Source organism: Gorilla gorilla, chromosome 6 (genome assembly GCF_029281585.2).
Source record: "Gorilla gorilla gorilla isolate KB3781 chromosome 6, NHGRI_mGorGor1-v2.1_pri, whole genome shotgun sequence".
Taxonomy (NCBI): domain Eukaryota; kingdom Metazoa; phylum Chordata; class Mammalia; order Primates; family Hominidae; genus Gorilla; species Gorilla gorilla.
This window is the reverse complement of record NC_073230.2, coordinates 147,214,432-147,241,948: the sequence shown is the minus strand read 5'-3', so window position 1 is coordinate 147,241,948 and position 27,517 is coordinate 147,214,432. Positions and strand designations below refer to the sequence as shown.

At 41.6% G+C, this 27,517-nt stretch overlaps 1 protein-coding gene, 1 non-coding gene and 1 pseudogene across 6 annotated transcripts in view; all 3 read right to left on the bottom strand.

Annotated features, from left to right (window-relative positions):
* Positions 1-1,495: 1,495 nt before the first annotated feature.
* Positions 1,496-10,659, bottom strand: LOC101131706 (protein RCC2-like; annotated as a pseudogene). The gene is made up of 5 exons (XR_008667546.1): positions 10,613-10,659; positions 9,059-9,131; positions 7,669-8,559; positions 6,558-7,109; positions 1,496-1,602 (listed from the first exon to the last, which is right to left on the bottom strand). The product of XR_008667546.1 is annotated as a protein RCC2-like (transcript).
* Positions 9,625-9,728, bottom strand: LOC115935496 (small nucleolar RNA U13). The gene has a single exon (XR_004071118.2). It is a non-coding gene; the product is annotated as a small nucleolar RNA U13 (small nucleolar RNA).
* Positions 10,660-12,502: 1,843 nt separating the features above from the next.
* The window catches only part of AKR1D1 (aldo-keto reductase family 1 member D1), a 53,392-nt gene continuing 38,377 nt past the window's right edge, over positions 12,503-27,517 (bottom strand). The window contains exons 6-10 of one of the 4 annotated variants that reach the window (XM_063708794.1): positions 25,392-25,514; positions 24,095-24,204; positions 23,232-23,397; positions 17,037-17,119; positions 12,503-14,186 (exon numbers count right to left, since the gene is read on the bottom strand). In XM_063708794.1, the coding sequence (XP_063564864.1) occupies positions 14,144-14,186; positions 17,037-17,119; positions 23,232-23,397; positions 24,095-24,204; positions 25,392-25,514 (525 nt within the window). In that variant the 3' untranslated portion in view covers positions 12,503-14,143. Of the gene's footprint in view, positions 14,187-17,036; positions 17,120-23,231; positions 23,685-24,094; positions 24,205-25,391; positions 25,515-27,517 lie in introns of those variants that run through there. The other 3 variants (XM_055347201.2, XM_055347204.2, XM_055347203.2) reach the window with 3 other exon arrangements.

Below are 27,517 nucleotides of genomic sequence, written 5' to 3'. Positions count from 1 at the left end.
GTAATTGGATCATGAAGGGGTGGATCCTTCATGAATGGCTTGGTACCACCCCTGTGGTGCTGTTCTAGTGATAGAGTTCTCATGAAATCTTGTTGTTTAAAAGTATGTAACACCTCTCTCTTGCCCTCTCTTTTTCCTGCTCTGGCTGTATAAGATGAGCCTGTTTCTCCTTTGTGTTTTGCCATGATTATAAGTCTCCTGAGGCCTCCCTAGAAGCTGAGCAGATAGCCTGCATCATGTTTCCTGTACAGCCTCTGGAACCATGAGCCAATTAAACCTCTTTTCTTTACAAATTACCAGTCTCAGGTATTTCTTTATAACAGTGCAGGAATGAACTAATACAAAAATTGGTACTGAAGAGTGGAGCATTGCTATAAAGATACCTGAAAATGTGGAAGTGACTTTGGAACTGGGTAATGGGCAGAGGTTGGAAGAGTGTGGAGGGCTCAGAAGAAGACAGGAAGATGAGGAAAAATTTGGCACTTCCTAGAGACTTGTTAAATTCTTGTGACCAAAACGCTGATAGTGATATGAACAATGAAGTCCAGGCTGAGGAGGTCTCATATGGAACTGAAGAATGTATTGGGAACTGGGGTAATGGTCACTTTTGCTATGCTTTAGCCAAAAGTCTGGCTGCATTGTGCCCCTGCTCTAGGGATCTGTGGAACTTTGAACTTGAGAGTGATGATTTAGGGTATCTGGTGGAAGAAATTTCTAAGCAGCAAAGTATTCAAGATGTGGTTTGGCTGCTTCTCACCACTTATGCTTATATGCATGAGCAAAGAAATGATCTGAAACTGGAACTTATATTTAAAACTCAAGCACAGCACAAAAGTTTGGAAAACCTGCAGACTGGCCATGTGGCAGAAAAGAAAAACCCATTTTTCAGGGGAAGAATTCAAGCAGGCTGCAGAAGTTTGCATAAGTAAAGAGGAGCGAAGTACTAACAGCCAAGACAATGGGCAAGAGGTCTTGAAGGCATTTCAGAGACTTTGGCAGCCCCTTCCATCACAGGCCCAGAGGCATAGCAGGACTGAATGGTTTTGTGGGCCAGGCCCCGGGCCCCACTACCCTGTACAACCTTGGGACACTGCTCCCTCCGTCCCAGTCACTCCAGCTCCAGCCGTGGATCAAAGGGGACCAGGAACAGCTTGGGCCTCTGCTTCAGAGGGTGCAATCTGTAAGCCTTGGTGACTTCCATGTGGTGTTAAGCCTTCAGGTGCACAGAATATAAGAGTTGAGTCTTGGGAGCTTCTGCCTAGACTTCAGAAGATGTATAGAAAAGCCTTGATGTCCAGACAGAAGCCCGTTGCAGAGGCATAGCCCTCATGGAGAACGTCTACTAGGGCAGTGTAGAGGAGAAATGTGGGGTTGGAGCCCCCACAGAGTCCCCACTGGGGCATTGCCTAGTGGAGCTGTGAGAAGAAGGCCACCATTCTCCAAACCTCTGAATAGTAGAGCTACTGACAGCTCGCGCCCTGAGCCTGGAAAAGCTTCAGGCACTCAATGCCAGCCCTTGAGAGCAGCGGAAAGGGATGAACTCTGCAAAGCCACAGGGGTGGAGCTGCACAAGGCTTTGGGGGACCCCTTCCACCAGTGTGTCTTGGATGTGACACATGGAGTCAAAGGAGATTATTTTGGGGCTTTAAGATTTAATGACTGCCCTGCTGGGTTTTGGACTTACATGGGGCCTGTGGTCCCTTTATTTTGGCCAATTTCTCCCTTATGGAACAGGAGTATTTACCCAATGCCTATATTGGGAGTGACTAACTTGTTTTTTATTTTACAGGCTCGTAGGTAGAAGGGACTTGCTTTGTCTCGGATGAGACTGTGGACTTTTGAGTTAATGCTGGAATGAGTTAAGACTTTGAGGGACTGTTGGGAGGGCATGATTGTATTTTGAAATGTGAGAAGGACATGAGATTTGGGAGGGGCCAGGGGCAGAATGATATGGTTTGGATCTGTGTTCCACCCAAATCTCATGTCAAATTGTAATCCCCAGTGTTGGAGGTGGGGCGTGGTGGGAGGTGACTGGGGCATGGGGGTGGATCCTTCATGAATGGTTTAGCATCATTCCCTTGGTGCTATTCTCTTGATAAGAGTTCTAATGAAATCTGGTTGTTTAGAAGTGTGTGGCACCTCCCCAACCCCCGCTGCACTCCCTTGCTCCTGCTTGGGCCATGTAAGATGAGCCTGCTTCTCCTTCACCTCCCACCATGATTGCAAGTTTCCTGAGGCCTCCCCAGAAGCTGAGCAGATGGCCAGCATCATTCTTCCTGTACAGCCTGTGGAACTGTGAGCCAGTTAAACCTCTTTTCTTTATAAATTACCCCATCTCAGGTATTTCTTTATAGCAATGCAAGAATGGAATAATACAGGTGTGTATATATGTAAAAAATATCACTGAGCTGTACATTTCAGATTAGTGTACTTTATGTACTTTACTGTGAGTGTGTGTATTTATATATACTCATATATATGTATAACAACATAAATTACAAATAGTTTAATATGACGGCAAAATTCTTTATCAAGAGATGTGAATTCAGTAGTGCTCAGCGTGCACAGTCATCTATTTTCTGTGGGCATCAGGGTGATTCATACAGTTTTCAATATACTTTGTTACCACAAATTTGTAGAGTAGGTAAGGGCCTATCATGACATTAAAGGTGTTATTGTATTCCTGCCACAACTCATTAAAGTATCAAACTTTGTATTTTCTCTAAGATACATTAAAAAAAATTATCTAAAATTTGAAAGTGGATGAAAAAAAATGAGTGTCAACCTTCAGTGTTGTTGTGGGGATTGTCTAGCAGGCTTCCTCAAGGACTGATTTCCCCCAGGAGAAACTTTGTAACTTTATTTGATTTGCTGTTAATTATTTGTGGTATAAGGTTCCTAAGACCACCCTCAGGTTCAATAACTTGCTGGAAGGAACCACAGAACTCAGAAAAGCTGTTCTACTCATAGTTATGGTTTATTATAGAAAAAGAATTTAGATTTATTATCCAAGGTAAAAGGACAATATGGCAGAGTCCAAGAGAGAGACCAGGCACAAATTTCTACTTGTTCTCTCTCGGTGGAGTTGTATGGATAGTGCTTAACTTTTCCAGCAGTGATGTGTGACAACACATAAGTAGTATTGTCAACCAGGGAAACTTATCTAAACTTTGAGATCCAGCGTTTTTTTGTTTTTTTGTTTTTTTGTTTTTTTTTTTTTTTTTTTTGAGACGGAGTCTCGCTCTGTCACCCAGGCTGGAAGCAGTGGCGCGATCTCGGCTCACTGCAAGCTCTGCCTCCCGGGTTCACACCATTCTCCTGCCTCAGCCTCCCGAGTAGCTGGGACTACAGGCGCCCGCCACCGTGCCTGGCTAATTTTTTGTATTTTTAGTAGAGACGGGGTTTCACCATGTTAGCCCGGATGGTCTCGATCTCCTGACCTCGTGATTCGCCCGCCTCGGCCTCCCAAAGTGCTGGGATTACAGGCGTGAGCCACCACGCCCGGCCCTAGATCCAGGGTTTTTATTGGGTGTCAGTCATATAGGCTTGGAGTGCCCACATAGCTGACCTTAGTTACTCAGTCTCCAGCCCTTTGGAGTCAAACTGACATCATGTAGCCACCTGCCTCCCCACCCCGCTTCATAAATCACATTGTTAGCATAAACTGTCTAGTGTGGCCCAAAGCCCCAGATAAGCAAAGACATTCTTCTCAGGAATGACATTCCAAGGGCTTAGAGGTTATCTCCCAATAATTGGTTAATGGCCAGACCTTTCTTTGGAAGGTGCAGGGTTTGGATTTCCCAGATCAGCTGAGTGAATTGTTTAAAAGGGTAATTTACAATTTTGTAAGAGTAGTTGTTAACTAATAGAAACCTGGTAGTGATGAAAATGATTCTTGTCCAATAACAATGCAAATGGATCTTTTATTGTAGAGATATAAATTATTAAATCTGGTAGAAAAGATAAACTCAAAAGTTATATAGTTGTATTGCCTTTCAGAAGGCTAAACTGGTTTGGAGCTAAATGAGCAATTTGATCCAAGCATCCTTTTTTTCAGCTGGTGAAACATTTTACTTTCTCCAGTTCTCTTGGTATTTCTCTTACCATTTTTCTGTTTCCATCATTAATGAGATAATTAAATCACTGGTATGTACTCATTTTGTATTTACATAAGAATCATATTTTTGATATTTTTTTTTTTTTTTTTTGAGACGGAGCTTCGCGCCTGTTGCCCAGGTTAGAGTGCAATGGCGCAATCTCGGCTCACCACAACCTCTGCCTCCAAGGTTCAAGTAATTCTTCTGCCTTAGCCTTCCCGAGTAGCTGGGATTACAGGCATGCGCCTCCACGCCTGGAAAATTTTGTATTTTTAGTAGAAACGGGGTTTCTCCATGTTGGTCAGGCTGGTCTCGAACTCCCAACCTCAGGTGATCTGCCTGCCTTGGCCTCCCAAAGTGCTGGGATTACAGGTGTGAGCCACCATGCCCGGCCTGATTTGTAAAAAATTATACTTTGACAGTTTCTTCTCATTTACACCCTCTGATAGGCAGCAACCTTCTTAATTTTCAGTGCTGATGGAGATTTCTACTTTATCATTTTTTTGGGAATCTGAAGTGAGGGAAGCAGGAAGCTAAAACCTGGTACTCCAAAACTCCTGTCAACCTAAAATAATCAAAAGGTTCAGAATCTAATTTAAAGAGAGTTTATTCAAGCTCAAAGAGTGAGGATGGACCACCCAGAAACACCAACTCCAAAGGAATGGAGTCAGCATTTTGAAGTAGGGAAGTTAAGATTTCATTTATTTAGACAGAGACAGAGATTTTAGTGGGATTACAACACTATTTACACAAGGTTGGTGCATAGTTACAGCAATTTGATTGGTTATAGGCAGTGTTTCCTTTTGGGAAGGGGACATTTAACACTTTTCAGAGAGGGTGTAATAGTCATGCGTTTTTTGTCATCTGGTCTAAGCAAAGTGAGGCAGCAAAGGGGAAGTGAATCTATGACCAGGGCCATTAATGAAGAAGGCAGGAGGCATTTATCTATGGTGCAGTTGAATTCTCTCTAGTCATTGTGCAGAACAAGAAAAATAAGAAAGTGAGTTAATCTATCTGAGAACAGAAGTTGTAACCATGTGTGACTCAGATCATAGTCACATCTCACTCAGGGCTTAATGTGTTCTGGGGGGGTTCCAGTAGCTTTTAAATTTTATTTATCTCCATGCCCTGAAAGTCCCTGTTGCAGACATCTCTTATTTTGCCTGCTTCTTGGGGCAACCTATTCCTGGTGATTGAGGCAGGATTATAGTTCCTCATGATTCCTTTCTCCTTAGTGCTGCTCTTGTTCCACTCGCTCCTACCCTCTTGCCTTTCCTTTCCCCTCCCGCTGTCTCTCTCATTCCTCTCTTGCTTCTTCTCTGCACAGGGATGAGTTTATGTCTCAGGCCCTTCCATTCAGTCTGCCCCAGGCCGTCACCATTGGTTCCAGCATGATGCATGTTGGCCAATCAGAGTTCTTCCCAGGATTACTTCCTTGACAGAGCTATTACCAAAGACTCTCACTCTCTTCTGGGTTCCTAATCTGAGTGAAGGAGAGTGTTGCTGAGAGCTATCATGCCTGCTGTCTGGAGACAGCTAGTCCAACGGGGTGAAAACAGTCACAAGTTGTAAACACACTGCTTGATCCCTAGTTCTAGCTGCTTACAGCCACTTTACCCCCGCACTTCTTTGTTTCCAGTTCTGTGACAAAGTGAATTCACTATTTCTGCTTAAACTAGTCTGAATTGCATTTCTGTTACTAGGAACTAATAACATCCTGATGGAAAAATTGCTATGTGGAAGTGGGGCATAACAAGTGAATACTCCTGAAAGTTAGAATCGACTGAGTTAATTTGGGTGAAGCATAATGGGAAACACAGTCCTCACTGGGAGTCTGGATATCTTTTCCACTATTTTATAGCAACTCATATTTTTTCCAAATAATGAGCAAATATTTTAATTAAACATGAAGAGAAAAAAACAGACTTTTAAAAGTATGCAGAAAAGGATAATTAACATTGGATCCCTTGTAAAAATGGAACCTCAGGGAGTCTAACAAAAATGCACCTTTGGCTAACTTTTGCTTTTTAAAATTCCTTATTTGACTTCACCTCCCAGTGCACAGGAAATGACAGCTTCCGGGAGATGCGTGGAGTTGCAGGAGTCTCCAGGAGCATCAAAGGGTTTAGGGGTTGTATTCTAGCAGTTTCTTTCTTTTCTTTTTTCTTTCTTTTTTTTTTTTTTTGAGTTGGAGTTTCACTCTTGTTGCCCAAACTGGAGTGCAATGGCGTGATCTCGGCTCACTGCAACCTCCACCTCCCGGGTTCAAGCGATTCTCCCGCCTCAGCCTCCCGATTAGCTGGGATTACAGGCATGTGCCACCACGCCCAGCTATTTGTTTGTATTTTTAGTAGAAACGGGGTTTTGCCATGTTAGCCAGGCTGGTCTCGAACTCCTGACCTCAGATGATCGCCTGCCTTGGTCTCCCAAAGTGTTGGGATTACAGGTGAGCCACCGCACCTGGCTCTAGCAGTTTCTTGATCTTCTCTTTCCTGGTCTCACTTTCATCTCGCGCTATCACCAAGGAGTGTGAATAGCCTATGGAGACCTGCTTTGAAAAGATGCCATCCAGGGTCTTCACCTCTTGGGCTGCAGTGGAAGACTTGGGCTCATGGTCCCTGTATCCCAGTTACCTAAAGGTTGGTTATGGCCCTCAGCTGATGGTGCTCTCATTGGCGGCCACAATGATGCTGTTTTTCCCACAAGCCAGGCTCCGGATTCTGCAGCCGCAGAGGTCCTGCACTGCTTTCAGGTACATGGAAGATTCACGGGATATATTGGGCTCCCCAGAAAAAGAGACTACCAACTTCACAGACAGCAAGGGACCAGGTGTAAGCAACATGGATCTGGGTTGCCCCACACCCAAGGAAATCAGACTCCAACCTCACCAAGCGGGGACCATCTCATCCTTCTGCTCCGAGTGGCCCAGCCAACCATAGCCACCAAAGCCCCAGGAGAAGACTCATTTCTTGGAGTCCAGAATCAATGTGTGGTTAGCATCACAGGCCACATCTTACACAACTGTTACTGGCTGGTGGGTTCTTGACCCTTAGTAAATAGAAATAGATCAAGAATCTGAGATGGGCTTGTGCAAGGCAGTTTATTGGAGCTCTCAGCTTGAGCAGAAGGGGAGGTAGCAACAGGAGGAGACCTGCAGCTAGCTCCCTGACAGCAGGTTAGTTTGGGGTTTCATTTGCTTTGGAGCTCCTCTATGTGACATCATTGCATGTTTGGGGTGGTTTGGCAGTTGCACCTATGCAGTCTCTGGACATGCTTCTTCATGTGATGCATGTCTCATTAGCATCTTAAATCTCCACCCAGGGGTGTGATTTTTACTACTGAAATGAAGCAAAGGCCAGGTTAGGACAGGCTAGGACATTACTGGGCAAGTGCATTGGGGAGCATCTTTTGCAAAGTGCCCACTGTTAGCCAAGATGCTTGTGCTCAGAGTACTCTGTCTCAGATTTGATTGGTCTGTTTTTGTGCAAGGAAACGTTTGTGGTTGTGTGGCTGCAAGGTTGAATGTAGCTTCAGTCAACAGCATGTAAGAGAAATGGGGAGGGGTCCCTGCCTTGCTCTGGGGGTCTCACAACCTCCTTTGGTACAGGCAGAATCTACCCATCTTTCATTCTCAGTGAAGGTGGGCCACTCATCGTGGCACCGGCACCAGCTCACAGCCTTAACTATTCACTGTGCCTGGGTCCCAGCTGACCACATTGAGGGCACACGAAGGAACAGAGGTCTCCTTTGTCGCCCATTATATGGAATTCATTTCCACTGGCCATTCTAGTAATTGGCTGCCCGTTGTCCATGATCTGTGCGGTGCTGGGGATGCTCCTGCGTGGTTGCTGAGGCTCAACTGCCCCATCTTGTTCTCCCCAAAGGGAAACGCAGAGCCCGTTTCCGTCAAGGCCAAGGTGAGGTTCCGCCCACAGGCTGCCTACATACTCACTTCCCGGCAGAGACCTGCAATGAGTCTGGGGGCTTCCATTCTCTTGGTGTCGCCAGGTCCCAGCTGCCCCTTCTTATTTTGACCCCAGCTCCGCAGCTTCCATCGTGTGGTGATGAGGATACTGTCCGCAGCGCGCAAACCCGAGACCGCTGTCCGCGCCAGGACCCCGCCAGGCACCCACATCTATGGGGCCCCCACAAGTTCTGACCGAGATTGAGGTAAGCAGCTTGCTGTTTAGGCACTTCTTTTCCACCCATCGAGTCCTAGTTGGTTGACCCCGAAATCAAAAGCTGCCCCCTTGCACTTCGACCCTTGAAGTCTGATGCGCTCCTTGGTGTGCTCAGGCTCCGCGACGACCGCGGCCCCGCCGCTCACCTTGTTCACATATGCAGCCAGCCACGCTGTGCCCTTGCCTCCGCCAGGGCCCCATGGAGCTGCCACAGCGCTCGGCCTCTTGGGCTTTCTGCCCGCACGCTGGCACCTCCACGCTTCCCGGGCCGCCTGGGGCCCCTGTGGTTACCGAAGCCCGGTTCTTCCCAGGCTACTGCCCAGTCTTCATCCTGGGCTTGTCTCTGCTGGTTAGAGTTATGAGAAACCAGACAGAAAAAGGAAGAGAAGTAACTGTTTAAAAAAGACGGATAGAAGGGCTTCCCCCTACACCCCCATCCCTTCCTCTCCTCCCCAGCACCCCCCAGCACTCCCCACCAGACCAAGGCTCCAGCCCATTCACCAATTCACTTAAAGTGTAACTTATATTTTGGAACTTGGACCATGTGTCTGCCAAGGCTCAGGCTTTGGTGCTGGGTTAGAAGATTGTGCTGGATGCTTCATGTGGCCTTCGGTGAAGTCCTTCATAAAGGAACCAAGTTTTGGTTCAAGCCTGGAGTGCAGAAGGCAACGAGGGAAGAGAATGTGGCCTTATTAAGAAAGTCTGATCTGCTTTGAGCTGAATCAGGCAAGCACGTGCTGTGCAAAAGGAGAATTTTGCCCCAAGCTAGGCAGTTAGTACATCTAGGGAGGGCAGCCGGAGCTCAAGCCGAGATTCTGAAGAATCCAAATAGGAAGCCAGGGGGATATAGCTCCTGGCAGAGGAGATATGACCCAACAGAAAAAGCCTTTTACCAAAATGCCCTTTAGATGAGAGAGTAAGCCTATTAGTTGGGCATCACCCTCTCATCCTGTTTCTCATGAATGGGAGGCAGAGACTAGGGTGGAAGAAGCTAAAGTGAGAATTTGGGGATTTCATGTGTAGAGACAGAAACATTAAGGCTACTATTTGGATTCAGGGAGGATTCTGACTCAAGAAGAAGACATTGAAGTTAGCAGAAGCCTGAAATTTTGAGAGTTCTGAGAAATATCAAGTCTTAGAAATATGAGTTTGTTTATCTTTGTTAATCCCTATGACTGTGGCCTCAGAATGCACACACCTCAAAGTGTTGAAGGCTGAAGACGGGATCATTGCCTATGCCCCTCTAATGGCCTCTCCTGGTGCTGTGTTGTTACTGTGGACGGAATGACAGTGCCTGAAGGAGGCCCTCTTGGAGAACTGTCAGGGATAAGAAACATTTTTTTTCATGTCATGTGGGTAATGTGCTGATGTTATAACAAGGTTTAAGGGTGGCACATCTCACACATGCACATGAACACTCAGTCATCACGCTCATGAACTACAAAAAGATCAAGAAACATTCCTTTTTTTTTGAGTGGAGTTTCACTGTGTTGCCCAGGCTAGAGTGCAGTGGCACAATCTCGTCTCACTGCAACCTCCGCCTCCCAGGTTCAAGTGATTCCCCTGCCTCAGCCTTCCAAGTAGCTGGGATTACAGGGATATGCCTCCATGCCCATCTTACTTTTTTTTTTTTTTTTTTGTACTTAGTAGAGACAGGGTTTCACCATATTGGTCAGGCTGGTCTTGAACTCCTGACCTCATATGATCCACCAGCTTCGGCCTCCCAAAGTGCTGGGATTAAAGGCGTGAGCCATTGCACCCAGCCAAGAAACACTCTTATCAAGAAACACTGCAGATCCAGAAACATTCTGTGCACTGGGGCAGGATGTCCTTGCCACTCCAGCCCAGTATGTTTCTGTGGACCAGGGAGCATGGCATGCCATGGGTCTCCTCTCCTTTTTTCAGGCAGGTTGCATCACTATTGATGGATCTTTCTACATAGCTGATCAGAGGCCATTGATAAGAAAAATTGATTTGGGTTAACAAACATCTCTTTGGGGTTGCGTAAGTCCCCAAAAGATCAAGATTACTGGTTGTCAATACTTGGGCTCAGCAAAGCATTGATTTGGCAAGGCCATTTTTACAGCCGATGTTAACTGGAGAGACAGGAAATCTTTACTGAGGGATGGTGTTTTCTTTTGTAAAACTGCTATAACTAAGTACCACAAACTGGGTGGCTTAAAGAACAGAACTGTAGTGTTTCACAGTCCTGAAGGCTAGACGTCTGAGATAGAGGTGTTGGCAATGTTGATTCCCTCTGAGGGCTGAGGTGAAACTGTTCCATGCCTTTTTCCTGGTTTCTTGTAGTTGTTGGCAGTCTTTGTCATTTCTTACCTTGTAGAAGCATCACCCTGATCTCTGTTTTCGTCTTCACATGACATTCACCCTGTGTGTTGTCTGTGTCCAAATTTCCCTTTTTTATGAGGTCACAGTCTCATTGGTTTAGGGTTCACCTTACTCCACCCTACCCCAGTATGATCTCATCTTAATTAATTACATATGCAGTGACCCTATTTTATTTTTAAGAGATGAGGTCTTGCTTTGTCACCCAAGCTAGAGTGCAGTGGCATGATCATAGCTCACTTCAGCCTCAAACTCCTGGGCTCACACAGTCCTCCTGCCTCAGCCACCCAAATAGCTGGGTGCTATGTGTGTACACAACCAGCCATGTGTACACAACCATATCCAGCTAATTTTAAAATTTTTGTAGAGATAAGGTCTCACTCTGTTGACCAGGGTGGTCTCGAACTCCTGGCCTCAAGTGATCCTTCCACCTTAGCCTCTCAAATAGCTGAGATAACAGGCAAGAGCCACCACACCTGGCCCTATTTTTATATAAGATCACATTCTGAGGTACTGGGGTCTGGGCTTTAACATATGAATTTTGAGAGGACACAGTTCAACCCATAACAGATGGGAAGATTGAGAGGGGTGACAGTGGAGGGAGAAGGAACATGCAGAAGCTTCCATCAGACTGTTGTTCTTTCCTGACCTTCCTACTTTCTGTCTCCAGATCTTTTTCCTCCATCTCTGTTAGGACTAAGAGAGGATTTCGCTCCCCCAATTTTTAGAAATACCTTTTCGCTGACAAATGATGGGACTCTTTTCCAATGTCTGTCTTTTAAAAATGCTTTGATAGGTGTTGTTTCCATTCTCACCTCTACACTAATACCCTCAAAGTATTTTTAAGGACTTTCACAACAGGGACCAGGACTCAAGTTTCTGCTCTTTCATAATGGTACCCCCTTTTTCTTCTTCCTTCCTCCCTCCGTCCCTCCTTCCGTCCCTCCCTTCTTCCCTCCCTCCCTCCCTTCTTCCCTTCCTTCCTTCCTTCTTTCTTTCCCTCCTTCTTTTTCTTTTTTTTTGAGATGGAATCTTGCTCTGTCGCCCAGGCTGGAGTGTAGTGGCACGATCTCGGCTCACTGCAATCTCCGCCTCCTGAGTTTGCACCATTCTCCTGCCTCAGCCTCCCGAGTGGCTGGGACTACAGGCGCCCGCTACCGTGCCCGGCTAATTTTTTGTATTTTTAGTAGAGACAGGGTTTCACCATGTTAGCCAGGATGGCCTCGATCTCCTGACCTCTTGATCCGCCCGCCTCGGCCTCCCAAAGTGCTGGGATTACAGGCGTGAGCCACTGCGCCTGTGTCCCTCCTTCTTTTTCTTTCCCCTCCCTCCCTCCCTCCCTTCCTTCCTTCTTTTTCTTTCCCCTCCCTCCCTTCCTCCCTTCCTTCCTTTCTTTTTTCCTTCCTTCCTTCGTTCCTTCCTTCCTTTTTCCCCTTCCTTCCTTCCTTCTTTCCTTTTTTTTGAGACAGAATCTCACTCTGTCACCCAGGCTCGAGTGCAGTGGCACAATCTTGGCTCACTGCAACCTCTGCCTCCCCAACCCAAGTGATCCTCCCATAGCAGCCTCCTGAGTAGCTGGGACTACAGGTGTGTGCCACCATTCCTGGCTAATTTTTGTTTTTTTTTTTTTGTTTTTTTTTTTTTTGGTAGAGATGGGGTTTTGCCATGTTGTTCCAGGCTGGTCTTGAACTCCTGGGTTCTTGCCATCCACCTGCCTTGGCCTCTCAAATTGCTGGTATTATAGGCATGAGCCACCACATCCCCTTTTCTTTCCTCTCTTCCCAGTGCTAAATGTACAGCAGGATTAAATCAAAGGCCTTTTAACTGGCTTCAGATGATTCTTCCCCTGCCCCAACCTTAGAAACAGAATGGAGATTCATGTGATGCAACAAATCATTATACTTTATTATTTCTTGTGAACAAAATATTTTCCAGAGGTCAGTGTTATAAGTAATAATATTGGAATCAGTGAAAACAATCAGTATAGACCAAATATTTTAAAATGATAATTTCTCAAAAATATGTGTCTTGAGGTCATTGAACATTATCTATAAGCAACTGATCTTGGGAAAACATAATTTTTGAAGAACTCTCTCATCCTATGACAGTATGACAGTGACCTAATGTGAATGAATAAAATATATTTCTTTTTTTTTTTTTTTTTTTGAGACGGAGTTTCGCTGTTTCGCCCAGGCCGGACTGCAGTGGCGCTATCTCGGCTCACTGCAAGCTCCGCCTCCCGGGTTCATGCCATTCTCCTGCCTCAGCCTCCTGAGTAGCTGGGATTACAGGCGCCCACCACCGCGCCCGGCTAATTTTTTGTATTTTTAGTAGAGATGGGGTTTCACCTTGTTAGCCAAGATGGTCTCGATCTCCTGACCTCCTGATCTGCCCGCCTTGGCCTCCCAAAGTGCTGGGATTACAGGCATGAGCCACCGCACCCGGCCAATAAAATATATTTCTGTAGTTGAATTGAAAATAGATATATCTCTATTGCTGAATTCTAATAATCTTATTCACTCTTTAAATTGTACATACAGGAAAATTACCAGAGTTCTTTTGAACTTGCTTTCTCAAAATTCATATAAAATTCTCAAAATTCATATAAGCTATCCAAGTAACACTATTAAAGTCTTAAGTACAATAATCTTATAAAGCACCTTGTTGCAATATATCTCCCAAGTTAAGAAGAAAAGCCAATATATGGCTCCTCTTTTACTATTTTACAAGGCAGGGTTTTATTTGTGTATGTTGGTTGTTTCAAGCCTTTTCACGTAATAGTGGTTCTATAATCAATGTAGGCAAGATTGATGGTAAGATGTGTAAGTATAGATCAGCAGCCATGTTGAGACTCAGGCCCTTTAAGGATGCAAGAGAGATCCAGTTAAGTTTTCATTCTTCAGGTTGGATAAAAACTAAACAAACATACATTGGATGGAAACAAACACCAACATTATGATGGCTTTGTTGACCACTGTGGTGTTTAGCTCTATTTTAAGACTTTTCTACATGTAGCCCTCTCAACTCAAGGTGCAGCAAATCACTTCCTTGTTAATAATGCGTGTGTGGATCTTATCTTGGCTGTGTCTGTTTTATAACCAATGGTCCAAAGCCTCAAGGCCACTGCCAGCACACTGCCACATGCACTTCATTGTCTTGTTAACCCTTAAAGAACTCAGATTACCAACGCTACTACCCAGATTCATAAATTACTTGTTGTCATATGTTGCCTTTGATGTCTTTTCCAAAGTGTAATTTTTTTCTGTCTGGAATCTAGAAGATACTGATCTGAAAAAATTAGTTGATAATTTCCTAAGAGTTATTTCAACAGATTTTAATATTTTTACTTCAATGTGACTGAGTCAAAGTCATTTACACTACACAAACATTAAACATGTTTCCATCATTATTTCTTCTCAGGATGGTAAAACCCTCTCTCTTCATTTTCACATCTAGGGGACTACCCATTGCACCGTCTTGGCACTCATGGGAGTGAAAAATCTGTTCAGGAACTCCCTGCAGTCAGTATTCATCATGAAATGGGTATTCAGGATGATCGCGCCACCTGCCAAAACAATTCCCCCACAGAAAAAAGTTCACTCAAAAATTGCACAGCTGTATGTTTCAGTAGCATCCTTTGAGAATTTCACTGACCACTACCCCTCTCTCCTATTCATTCCTCTGCTGTTTCTTACCTACTCTCCTCTTCTGTTTTCCCTCAAGCCAGCACCTTTTCCTGAAGTTCTGGACAGCCTCCTGAATGTGAGTGTGTTGAGGGAAGGTTGGTGGCCACCTTATCAACATTTTACTCAGAACAGAATCCCCAGTGGTGAATCATGTCTTAGGCATGTCATGTGCACATGCCTCTTCCCTACTCCTTCCTCCTTTCTGTTCCCTTGACGCTGGCTGCCTCCTTCTCCAATCCACTACATGGGCATTTCTCTTCAAAACTCTTATTACCAGTGTCACCCTCTGCTGATCAGCATTTTCTTCTTCTTTTTTTTTACAGATGGAATCTCACTCTGTCACTCAGGTTGGAGTGCAGTGGCATGATCATAGCTCACTGCAGCCTCAAACTCCTGGGCTCCCAAGCAAGCCTCCTGCCTCAGCCTCCCAAGTAGCTGGGATTATAGGTATGTGCCACCACGGTTGCCCAAGCTGAACTCCTGGGCTGAAGCAGTCGCCCTGTCTCGGCCTCCCAAAGTGCTGGGACTATAGGTGTGAGCTACCACACCCAGTCTCATTAGCATTTTTACTTGCCCCTCTCACTAGACCTCCTGCGTGTTGAGAGTTTGAGATCTAGAAAGGTGATGAGTAGCAAAATAAGTTTGCTGGATGATTATGATGATGATGATGGCAGTGAATTTAGCTCTTAAATAACAATGATGAAATGGTCTGTAAAATGTCTGGAATGTGTGTGTTCCTGATTTAGTTTTCTGCATGTACTGTAAATTAAAATGGAAAATATTAAGATTTTCAAATGTTAAAAATCAACTTGATAAAAGCTGAAAAAAATCATGGTCCAGTATCTCTAAATGATACAGTGTTTGTGATTAATGGGGCCTAATTCTTGTTCCACCTTGCTGATTTTTCTAGTTATTTCCTGGTAAGAGTTATTTTTTTTTCCCGTAAGTTGCTAGAATTGCTTTTAAATATGTCAAATGTCAAACTGAATAATGTCAACAACTGTCTGTAAAACAATTAGTACATTGGTGGATTGATTATACTGTTTTTGTTTGTTTGTTTTTTGTTTTGTTTTGAGACAGGGCCTTGCTCTGTCTACCAGGCTGGAGCGTAGCCTTAGCTCACTCAAAGTCTTGGGTCCAAGTGATCCTCCCACCTCAGCCTCCTAAGTAGCTAGTACTACAGGTGCATGCCACCACGATGGCTTATTTTTAAATTTTTTGTAGAGATGGGGTCTTGCCATGTTGTCCAGGCTGGTGTCGAACTCCTAACATCAAGTGATTCTCCTATCTTAGCCTCCCAGAGTGCTGGAATTACAGGTGTGAGACACTGCACCTGGCTTCTCTTCTTAACTTGATGATATATTATTGATTCAATAGAAGTCATTTATCTTCAAGAGCTATTAATTAACCTATAACTGTTAGTTCTAGGAAAGTGTTATTTATGTGTTTATGTTTACTCTTTTGTTCTTGAGGCCGGGTGGTGGTGCCTTTTGATGTCAAACAATTTTCCCCCTGAAAAATTTCCATTAGGAAGTTGTTTTATTAATTCAGAAATTCAATATTAATCCAGTCACTGTACTTTCTGACCCATGAAAAACAGTGGGATCAATAAAGTAAGTGTCCAAACTATATGAATCATCTTAGCATTTTCTGAATGCTCACTTAAAGATTCAAGACGAAGATGACTATTCAGGTGATTTGAAGAACTGGAAACATTAATAGAGAATGATTAAGAAGAAAAAAATGCGTGTGTGTGTATATGAGTATATATATGTATATGTGTGTGTATATCTATACACACATATACAGCAAATATATTCTTTTTTTTTTTTTTTTTTTTTGAGATGGAGTTTTGCTCTTGTTGCCCAGGCTGGAGTGCAATGGCGTGATCTCGGCTCACTGCAACCTCTGCCTCCTGGGTTCAAGCAATTCTCCTGCCTCAGCCTCCTGAGTAGCTGGGATTACAGGCAAGTGCCACCACACCCAGCTAATTTTTGTATTTTTAGTAGAGACGGGGTTTCTCCATGTTGGCCAGGCTGATCTCTAACTCCCAACCTAAGGTGATCCGCCCACCTTGGCCTCCCAAAGTATTGGCGTGAGCCGCCACGCCTGACCAAAACTATATTCTTTTTTAAAGGGCCTGTAATATTTAGAGAATAAAGAGCTACTTCAGTTGGTTAGCTGAACTTGACATTTTGAAGGAGTATATGGAATTTTGCTTGTAGGAAGTCAGCTAATAGGTAGAGCTAGAAACTAAAATCTTAAGTATTTATCTAAAAGTCTAAGTTTTTGGTTTCAATCTAGTGCTCCTTCTACAACGTTATCATGCCTCTCCCTCAGAAATCTTTTTTTATAACTTTGCTCTAATTTGTGCATCACTTTGATTTTTAGGAATAAATAAATAAGTTGTTTCAACATTTGTACTGCTGTTGTTTTAGCATATGTACATGATGAATTAATTCTCCTTAGGTTCCTTAGCCTGCATGCCTTCACCGAAGTCACAGAATGTCACAGATGCCAGGACTCTTCTTTTCAGTGAGAGTGTAGGGTTGTGGAAGGCCCTGTAGTGGATGTATTTCCCTCAGGCAAGTTAACATTCAGAATATGCCGCCCACCATGCTTTGCCCTGGTGCTATGGACATAGGTCAGGGTTCATATGAGCCTTGTTGCTTGACACATGACCATTCAATACCACTGGTCAATACCCATTAATGATCCCCAGAACTTACATGAGCAATTCTACAAAGCGGACATTTTTATTCAAGGCTTCAATGTCCTTCATTTCTTCTTCAGTGAGAGAAAAGTCAAAGATCTGAAATAACAGAAATAATAGAACATTTTTGAAGGTCAAGCTTGGGATCAGAAAGTGGGGCCACCGGTGGGAGCCTTTCAAAGATGTATGAATATCTCTGCAAATGTCTAAGAGGAGTCAGGCTGGTGTTGGGGGGCTACCCACTGAGGTGGAGCTGGATACTCTGTTCTGCTCTTTGTTTTTGAGACGGTCTTTCTGGGGACATCTTACAAGAAATTCCAAATGCTCTGAAACCACAAATGTTAATGAAATCCTCTAAAATTTCAAATGTGAAGAATTCTTGTTTCTGTATGAAATGCTGGTCTTTTGATTCTGAACTACTCTCTTACACTGAAAAAATTCTGAGTCTCTAAATATGATTTTTTTTTTTTTTGAGACAGGGTCTTACTCTGTCACCCAGGCTGGAGTGCAGTGGCATCATCTTGGCTCACTGCAACCTCCACCTCCTGGGTTCAAGCTATTCTCATGCCTCAGTTTCCCAAGTAGCTGGGACTACAGACAAGTTTCACCATGCCTGGCTAATTTTTCAATTTTTGTAGAGATGGGGTTTTGCCATGCTGCCCAGGCTGGTCTCAAACTCCTGAACTCAAGCGATCCTCCCACCTCAGCCTCCCAAAGTGCTGCAATTACAGGCATGAGCTTCACCACGCCTGGCCTAAATTTGCTTTTTTAAAAAACTTTTAATTTGCTTTGTTTTTAACTTTTAATTTGCTATGTTGAAATCCTTTCTCTCATTTTTTATGTCTCTTCTACCTTTTTATTCTAATTACATTTCCATTGTTTTATTTCTCTTAGATTTTATACTTTATTTATATTCTGGTTTTATAATTGTCCCTTATTAACATTTACATATTTTATTTTCACTTCCTTTTATTTTTAACATTTGGGTTATCTGTATATAACCTATCTTCTCTTTATTATTTTATCTTTCTATCCTTTAACTTTTAATATATTTAATGATTAATAGATTTTAATTATATAAGTAGTACATAAATATATGCTCTTTGCAAAGAAATGAAACACTGTAGAAGTACATAGACCCATATGGAATAAATAATGAAAATCTTGTCACTCATCACCCCATTCTTATTTCCCTTCCCAGATATTCCTCCCAAATACTACACACATTAAGAGGAAAAATGCGGTAATTGGACCATATCTTTATGATTCTACAACTTTCCTTTATTCACATAATATCTTAGTGACCCCAATGATAGTTCCATCACAATATGCAACCTGACTTTGTTCATTTAGCCATGGTATTCATTGTGTAGATGGAACACGATTTACTTAATTATCCCTCCATGGATTCTTTCCAAGTACTCTTTTCAGGGAACCATTTTCTTTTATGATTTATTATCCAATTATTGGCGTTTATGAGATTACATAAGGAATCAAAAATGTGCACAATATAAAAATTAATGAATCGCCTATAAAATGAATCCTTACTCAGACTTCTTTTTTGCTAAACACTAGTCCTCTCCTTTAAGTCTTGGAGGGTCAGCCTCTTATCCAGTAAATTATGGAATAATCTAATGGCAAAGTGAGATTGCAAATCTTGCAAAGATGCAGGATTTTATGAAATCAAAGAAAGTGATCTTGGAGATTTGTTCTAATTATAGGTATGATCTTTTTCAAAGAAGAATCCTGCACAGTTAAAAATCTACTTTGATAGATATGTCAAAAGAGTGTGACTTGAAAAAAAAATTAAAGAATTAAAAATCTCCTTCAGATAAAGCCCTCCAAAATTTTTGTGAGAATTATTCTCTTTATGAACATTCTGCAAAACTTTTGTGAAATAGAGGATGTCATGTTGTGGTATGTAATTTTGTCAAGCATATTTAAAAAAAATCAACACTGATTCACTGTTTCTTCTGAGTTAATAAACATGCAATTGTAACCTACATTTTGTTGAGAATAGAAGTGAACTTACTTTCATAGACTTTGGTTTCGATCTTAATATAAGCTTTCAAATTCACCCTCTCTACATTATTTCTGTGTCATGTTTTTTCTTGTTGTTTGTGGATTAATTTTCAGTGGTCTTTTTTTCTCCCATGGCACAAATTATCCTAAGTGAATGAGGATCTCATATTACAAAACTGAGCTCCTGATAGTTCTTCTCAAACTGCTTCCCCTACAGTTTTCCCTTTCAGTAAATGTTTGAAGAAGGAGATATTGTTAACTGTATCAGATGTGGTTGAAAGACCAAGTGGGACAAGGACTGAGAATTACTGGATCTAGCAATGTGGAGGTCACTGGTAACTTTGACAAGAGCTGTTCCAGTGCGATGGTCAGGGTAAAAGTTTGGTTTGAATGGCTTCTAGAGATAGTGGGGAAAGGGAATGGGAAGCAGCGAGAACAACTTCTCTTTCCAGATGTTTGAAACAGAAAGAGAGAAGTGGATAATACTTGGAGAGGAAAGTGAGTCTAGATTGGATTTTATTTTTTGAGATAGGAGGTTACTACATATGTGAATGTTGGTGGGAGTTACACAGTAGAGAGGAACAATTGCTAGTGTAGGAAAGAGAGGGGGATGTTTGAAATTGAGGCTATGGAGGATTTATTAGGAAGTTGTTATTGCAATTTCCAAGGGATAGGCATGGGAATTAGTGGCTGAAATACATAGGACAAGATTCTTATGGGAGAGGAAGTCAAAGAGCTGTCGGGTAAGGGCGGAGAACGACTGGTGTGGATGTTGAATTCACTAAGAATTATGAGAGGAAGAGTGTTGGAGAAAGTGAAAGTGAGCCCAGAGATAACATCTTCAAAGAATGGAGGCCAGTGGATGATGGCAACAAAGCTGGACCACACCTGGTATAATTTCTTTTTTTTTTAATTTTAACTTTTAAAATATCCTGGCTCTGTATTAGCTTTCTTCATGTTTACCTTTAATTTTATCTAGTTTTTAAACTCATGGTTTTTTGTTTATTTGTTTTGAGACAAAGTTTCACTCTTGTCATCCAGGCTGGAGTGCTATGGTGCGATCTCAGCTCACTGCAACCTCCGCATCCCTAGTTCAAGCGATTCTCCTGCCTCAGCCTCCTGAGTAGCTGGGATTACAGGCGCCCATGACCATGCCCAGCTAATTTTTGTATTTTTAGTAGAGATGGGGTTTTGCCATGTTGGCCAAGATGGTCTCGAACTCTAGACCTCAGGTGATCCACCTGCCTCAGCCTCCCAAGGTGCTGGGATTAGAGGAGTGAGCCACTGCACCCAGCCTAAACTGATGGTTTAACTTAACTTTTTTTTATTTTAAAGCAATGGGATCTCGCTTTATTGCCCAGGCTGCTCTCAAACTCCTGGTCTCAAGCAATCTTCCTGCCTCGGCCTCCCAAAGTGCTGGGATTACAGGTGTGAACCACTGTGCCCAGTCTTAACTTTTTACTACATAATTTTTATTTTCTTTTGCTCTTCTTTTCTCATCAAAATATTTATTTTTCCCTTTATTCTTTATGCTTTATTGATCTTTGCCATTCTTTTAAAATATTTCTAACAGTTTATTTTACCTTCATTCTAAGAGAGCATAATTTTTTATTTTGTTGCTCCTTGCTTTCATACCCAGCAAAATTCATGGTTATTGGGTGAGTCTATTCCCTAAAGAGTGAGAATTGGCTGTGATTTTCATTCTCATTTTCCTTCTAAATCTGTATCCGTTTTATATTTTCTTGGAATATGTGACCTCTGAGTTCCATTCTTTTATTATCAAGGCTATGGAAACATATGGAATATAACATAATTAGTTACAATGAAAATTTCAAGGAGAGTGGCATTTTCTCTGGTACAAAATTGCGATTTGCTAGATGCTATAAAGCCCAAATGCTTTCCATCACAAAGGTCACTTGTAACACTCTTATAATTTTTGAACAGCAAAATTTTCAGTCCTCAAAAAGTCCATCAAAATGTGTTCTAATCTTCAATGAACCTACACATTAGTCATGCAGTTGATCTCTTTCTAAGATTGTGGAAAAGAGTGTCAACCACTTTTTAGGATGAGGCATTTTGGCAAATGTTATTGTCAGGAGTTGAAGTAACTATTTAGCATCTTTTCGCCTTTTTTCTTTTTATGAACTTTCCTTCACCCTTCTAGTGGAGCTGTCTGTTAACTTCTTCAGCACAGGAATAGGGATATAGCCCTGGGGCGAATCAGGGTATCCTACCCAGTGGCCACAGTGGGTAATATGAGGGTGACCTTCAGGAGCTAATCAGGGATTGATAGAGACCCTGATAGAAGACTTTGTTTCTGATCATCTTCACTCTTCACTGAGTATGAGTAATTGATTATCCTGGAGCTGTTAGGAATTGTCTGTGCCACCATGTGGGTGGAGAGAAAGGAGGGAGAGAGAGAGAGGACTAAATCTCTTTATAAATCATTTGAGTACCTGTGTCTAGCCATTTCTGATCTACTCATGGACTTTCCAGTTATGCAAGCCAATAAATTATCTTTCATTTTTTGCTAAAGTTTGAGTTGCATTCTATCATGTAGCAAAAAAGCTCTGAAGATGTAATTGTCTAATATTGTGGATATCTTCCTATGTCAGTACTTGTATTTTTTAAATGGCTATATGATATTTCAGTGTACAAATATGTCATAGCTTGTTTTATAAATCCTGTTGAAGATTGTTTTGAGTTTTTAAAAAATTACAAAGAATTCTATAATAAACATCTGTCTGTGTGTGTGCATCCATGTATATATGTGCAAATACATCTATAGGGTAAGATTGCTGAGTCAATGGATATGTGTATTTGAATTTATTTAATTTGACAGACAACATTGTATGTTTTTATCATATACAACATGATGTTTTGACATACATATAAATTGTGGAGTGGTTAAATCTAGCTAATTAGCAAATGCATTACCTCATATAGTTATCATTTTTGTGGTAAGAGCACATAAGATGCACTCTATGTTTTTCAAGAATACACTATATCATCATCAACTATAGACACCTTTTTGTACAATAGATCTCTTGACATTTGTTCCTTCTAACTGTAATCACAAATTTTTTGACCAACATCTCCTCATAGCACCCTCCCTTCAATAATCTCAGCCTCTGGTAACCACTATTCTACTCCCTACTTTTGTGTGATTAACTTCTTTAGGTTCCACATATAAATAAATCATGTAACATGTACATTTGAATTTTGATGGACATGAAATAATTTAACCTACTCTTCCATATCTCATACAAATTAACGTTTCTAACAATAGTGTGTCAAAGTGCCTGTTTCCCCAAATATTACCAAGTATTTTGATTATTTTCTGATATGAAGGGACAACTAGTATCTTACTTTTTATTTATCTTTAATTATGAGTAGGGCTAAACAGGCAATTTACTTTTGAAATGTAAATTAGCTAATGGGTAATTAATTAATTTTGTATGGCACTTTTCTATGATTGTGTTTACCTAGCAGTTTAGTCTTTAGTAGTAGCGGAATAAATGAATTACCCCTTTGTCTAGTTCTTTCTTCACTTGGAAGTTACAACGTAAGTCATAGATTACTTATAGAGGGAAATAAAGGCAATTAGCATTCATGAAGTCTAAATGGTCCTCTTCAATAATTTTCAAATTTGTCCTCAACTTTTACCAGAGCCATTAAGAAGGTGGAAAGTTGACTATTATGAATTCCAAATTTTATTCACTCAATTTCTGTTGTGCTGGTAGAGAAGTGAGCAGGTAGTGTCAAGGGCCAATAGATAAGGGAAGAGGCTGGGTACAGTGGCTCATGCCTGTAATCCCAGAACTTTGGGAGGTCAAGGTGGAAGGATCGCTTGAAGACAGGAGTTCCAGACTAGCCTGGGCAATATAGCAAGACCCTGTCTCTAAACAAACAAACAAAAAAATTAAAACAAAAAATAAAAAGTAGATAAGGAAAGAGAAAATATAAGAGATCTGGATAGTGTACAAGTAGCAAAGCAATCTCTGAAGTACTAGCAATTGTCTCAAATTGAATGAAAATTAAACCTAGATATGGGCTACACGGGCCAAGGAGCTGGTATAAAATAAAATATGAGAGCGTTACAGGTTTCCTATTAAGCTGAACACATTCTATAAAAGCAAAAATAGCAAACATACCCATCTTTTCACATTTCCAAAAGCAATTCTCTTACCTGAAAATTTTCTTTGATCCTTTCAAGATTAAAGCTTTTAGGAATGACAACCACCCCTCGCTGGATGTTGAAACGCAAAACAATTTGAGCTGCTGTCTTATTGTACCTTTTCCCCAATGAGTTTAGAAGTGCATCCTTTAACAAAGGTGGAGAAGAAACATTCACCCTTAAAAATATCAAAACATACATCATAATTAGTTTGCATAATGAGAACCAAAGGTTAATAAACCATCCTCCTCCTCTGTCTTCCCATTCACCCAGTCACCTACCAGGACACTGCAGGTTACCTGTAACCAGTTTCTCTGAGTGCAGAGTATGCACTGAATGGAGAGTTACTCGTAGTATGGGAAGATCAAGCAAGGCAAGTTTATGGAGCTGCCTCCTTCAGAAGGTAAATAATATTTTTTGATGAGTCTTATAGAGAGAGCTGGCATACAGGGAAAGGCAGGAAGACTGAAGTGGAAGAAATAGAGACACAACTTTTGGAATCATCTTAAAGTAGAAAAATTTCTACTTAAGTTTATGGAGCACATCATAGTAGAAGTATCACCATTGAATACAGAGATCAAAAGATTCAAAATTTGCAAAACATGGCCATAGAAACTCCTTTGTCAAATAATAATTAAACTAACTTTTACTGAGCATTCCTATATATCGGGCACTGATAGGCAATTTCATACCTATAATGTAATCAATTTTACAACAGCTCAGTCAGGAAAGTATGAAAAGTTCTAATTCATATATACAGATAATGACTTGAAGAGGTTGCACAGACAAACCAAAAGGCATTCCAATCAAATACAGTAGTTCACATGAGCCTCACACTCTACACCAAAGGAAATGCTTCCTAAAGTTTTACTTACCAGATTGGATTCCTACTGGTCCCCAAAGGGCTATATGCAGTAATGACAATGTCATGTTGTTGGCAAAATTTCAAGAGTTTTGGCTGGGTGAAATACGGATGGCACTCAACCTATGTGGTTGCATTGGAGAGCAGAGCACAAAATCAAGGCCACGTTGTTGAATGCAATTTTACTGTTAAAAAAAATTCTTCAATAAAATCCATTTTATTAATAGAATCTCCTTCATACTGTATACATTTCGTGTCCTAGTCTGTCCCTTCATATCTTGTTCATTTTGCTTCCTTAAAATGGATTCAAGAACATCTTTTGTTAAGATTTCACATAATATGAATGTCTTATAACTTATTTAATCATCCCCTTAATTTTTTGTATTATGTTGTTTCCATTTTTTTCCATTATGAACAATGTTGTAGTAAACACACATCAGTCTATCTAGGCATTCTGATTTTTTTTATTAGCATAGATTGCAGAAATAAAGGACTGTGAACATTTTTTAAGGCCCTTGATACATATTGACAAATTGTTTTTTTAGTAAGGCTGAACCAATTTGCACTCACTAGCATTTAATCACTTGCCTACATGGGGGCATTATATTTAAAAATATTAATAAGACAAAAACTTTGCTAATTTGATGTGCAATAGAAAAATCACACTTCAATTTAAGTTTCTCTAATTGTGAGTTTTTTTTCATGTGTACCAGTCTTGCAATTTGTCTTTTGTGAATTTCTGTTCATTCCTTTTACTCCTTTTTCTGTTGAGCCTTAGTGTTTTTTCTCATTTTTTTCATTGATTTTCATTAGATTTGTTGTTGTTGTTGTCGTTGTTGTTGTTGTTGTTGTTGTTAGACGAAGTCGCACTCTGTCGCCCAGGCTGGAGTGCAGTGGCGCAATCTCGGCTCACTGCAACCTCCACCTCCCGGGTTTAAGCAATTCCCCTGCCTCAGCCCTGAGTAGCTAGGATTACAGGCATGTGCCACCAAGCCCAGCTAATTTTTGTATTTTTAGTACAGACGGGGTTTCACCATGTTGGTCAGGCTGGTCTCAAACTCCCGACCTCGTGATCGCCTGCCTCGGCCTCCCAAAGTGCTGGGATTACAGGCGTGAGCCACCGCGCCTGGCCCCAAGTCCGTTTTTTTAGGTGACACCAATAGAAAGAAGTCTAAAGACTTGCACATGGTCCCATGATGAGATTTAGGTGGCGCAATCATGAGCCTTCCTGACTCCCAGCTGAGGCTTCTTTGTGTCATGTAAATCCTGCCCCCACTCCCCACACCCTAGTGGAAGCTATTAGGCTGTACCTGGTTGCTGACTGGCTTGTGCTTGAGTCCTGGCTTGTTCAGGATGAGCTCCAGCTGCCTGCGGTTAAAATTGGACACTCCCAGGGATTTCACCAAGCCAGCGTCTTTGCAAGCTTCCATCGCCTGTAGAGTAAATGTCCGCGGGTCAACAAACAAGCCTCACAAGAAGCAAGAATGAATGTTTATAAGGGTGACTGTGAATTCTTTAAAAAGGAAAGTTCCTGGGTATGTTAATAAGCATCTTGCGAAAAAAAGTAAAAGAAGGATGGTGGGAAAAGGCAGTAATTCTATGATTGAATTTGGAAAACATGTGTATGCCATATCTTCACCTTGTATTTTCTCAAGGTATTTACCACACTTTAGTGATCCCAGGTAGGGCGCGATGGCTCACACCTGTAATCCCAGCACTTTGGCAGGCCAAGGCAGGAGGATCACTTGAGGTCAGGAGTTCAAGACCAGCCTGGGCAACAGAGTGAGACTTCATCTCTAATAAAAATCAAGAATTAACTAGGCATGGTGGCGCATGCCTGTAGTCCCAGTTACTTAGGAGGCTGAAGTAGGAGGATCCACTTGAGCTGGGGAAATTGAGGCTGCAGTGAGTTATAACTGTGTCACTGCACTCCAGCCTGAGCAACAGAGTGAGACCCTATCTCAATTAAAAACAATTTTTAAAAATGATCCTACTTCTTGAAATTTTTGGGTACTTTCTTTATGGCATAGTACCTGGGCACTTTTTTTCTTTTTTTTTTCCAAGATGGAGTTTTGCTCTTGTTGCCTAGGCTAGAGTGCGATGGCACGATCTCGGCTCACTGCAAACTCTGCCTCGCAGGTTCAAGCCTCCCAAGTAGCTGGGATTACAGGCATGTACCACCACGCCCGGCTAGTTTTATATTTTTAGTAGAGATGGGGTTTCCCCATGTTGGTCAGGCTGGTCTCGAACTCCTGACCTCAGGTGATCCACCTGCCTCAGTCTCCCAAAGTGCTGGGATTATAGGCATGAGCCACTGCGCCTGGCTGGCAATTTTTATAAACATTCTGGTATATGTGAAATAGATACAGTCTCCCATTTTTGGATGTAACACTCTGTCTCTCCTCTCTCTCTCATACATATATGTATGTAAATATACATACACACATGTTATATATAAAATTAGGTCTAGCTCTTCTTGGCTTCTCAGTAACTGAAATTAATATGTCAAAATTAACAGAAGGAATATGTCAAAAACTGAAAGGAATATGTCAAAAATCTCTTACTATACTGGTGATTTATTAATGTTCTTCTGTGTTTTTTTTTGAAACAGTATCTTGCTCTGTCACCCAGGCTGGAGTGCTGTGGTGGGATCTTTGCTCACTGCAGCCTTGACTTCTGGGCTCAAGAGATCCTCCCTCCTCCCTCTTTAGCCTCTTGAGTAGCTGGACTACAAGCATCTGTAACCACACTGGCTAAATTTTGTTTTTAAAATATTTTTTGGAGATGAGGGGGGTCTCACTATGTTGCCCAGGTTGATTTCAAACTCCTGGCCTCAAGTGATCCTCCTACCTTGGCCTCCCAAAGTGCTGAGATTATAGGCATGAGCCAATGTCCTCCTGTATTCTGTCAATTTTTTGTTTTATATATTTTGAAGATACTTTATTTGATATAGATGTGCTTAAAATTAGTATATGTTTTTGGTAAATTCAATCTTTCATCTTTACGCACAACTCTTTTTATCCCTAATAATGCTTTTAATTTTTAAGTCTGTGTTGTACGATATTAATATAGTAATACCAACTTTTTCCAGTATTTGACTGGTGAGTGTGTGTTTTTTTTTTACCTGTAAAGTTTTAACTTTCACATGTCTTTTTGCTTAGGTGCCTCCTTTTAAATTGTCAATCTCTGTCTAGGTGAGTTTATTTTATCTACATTTATTGCAACCATACATATATTTGAACTGTTTCTACCACCTTGATTTATTTCAATTTATCCCACTTATTCTGTTTCTTCTTAACTCTTTATTACTTTTAAGAAGTTTTCTAATGAAGACAATAACTTAGCATGTTTACACGGTATTTATCTACCCTCAACATCTGTGATGCTAATAGTATATATATAAACTTTAATTGTAGCGTATTATGGGTTCATTTTC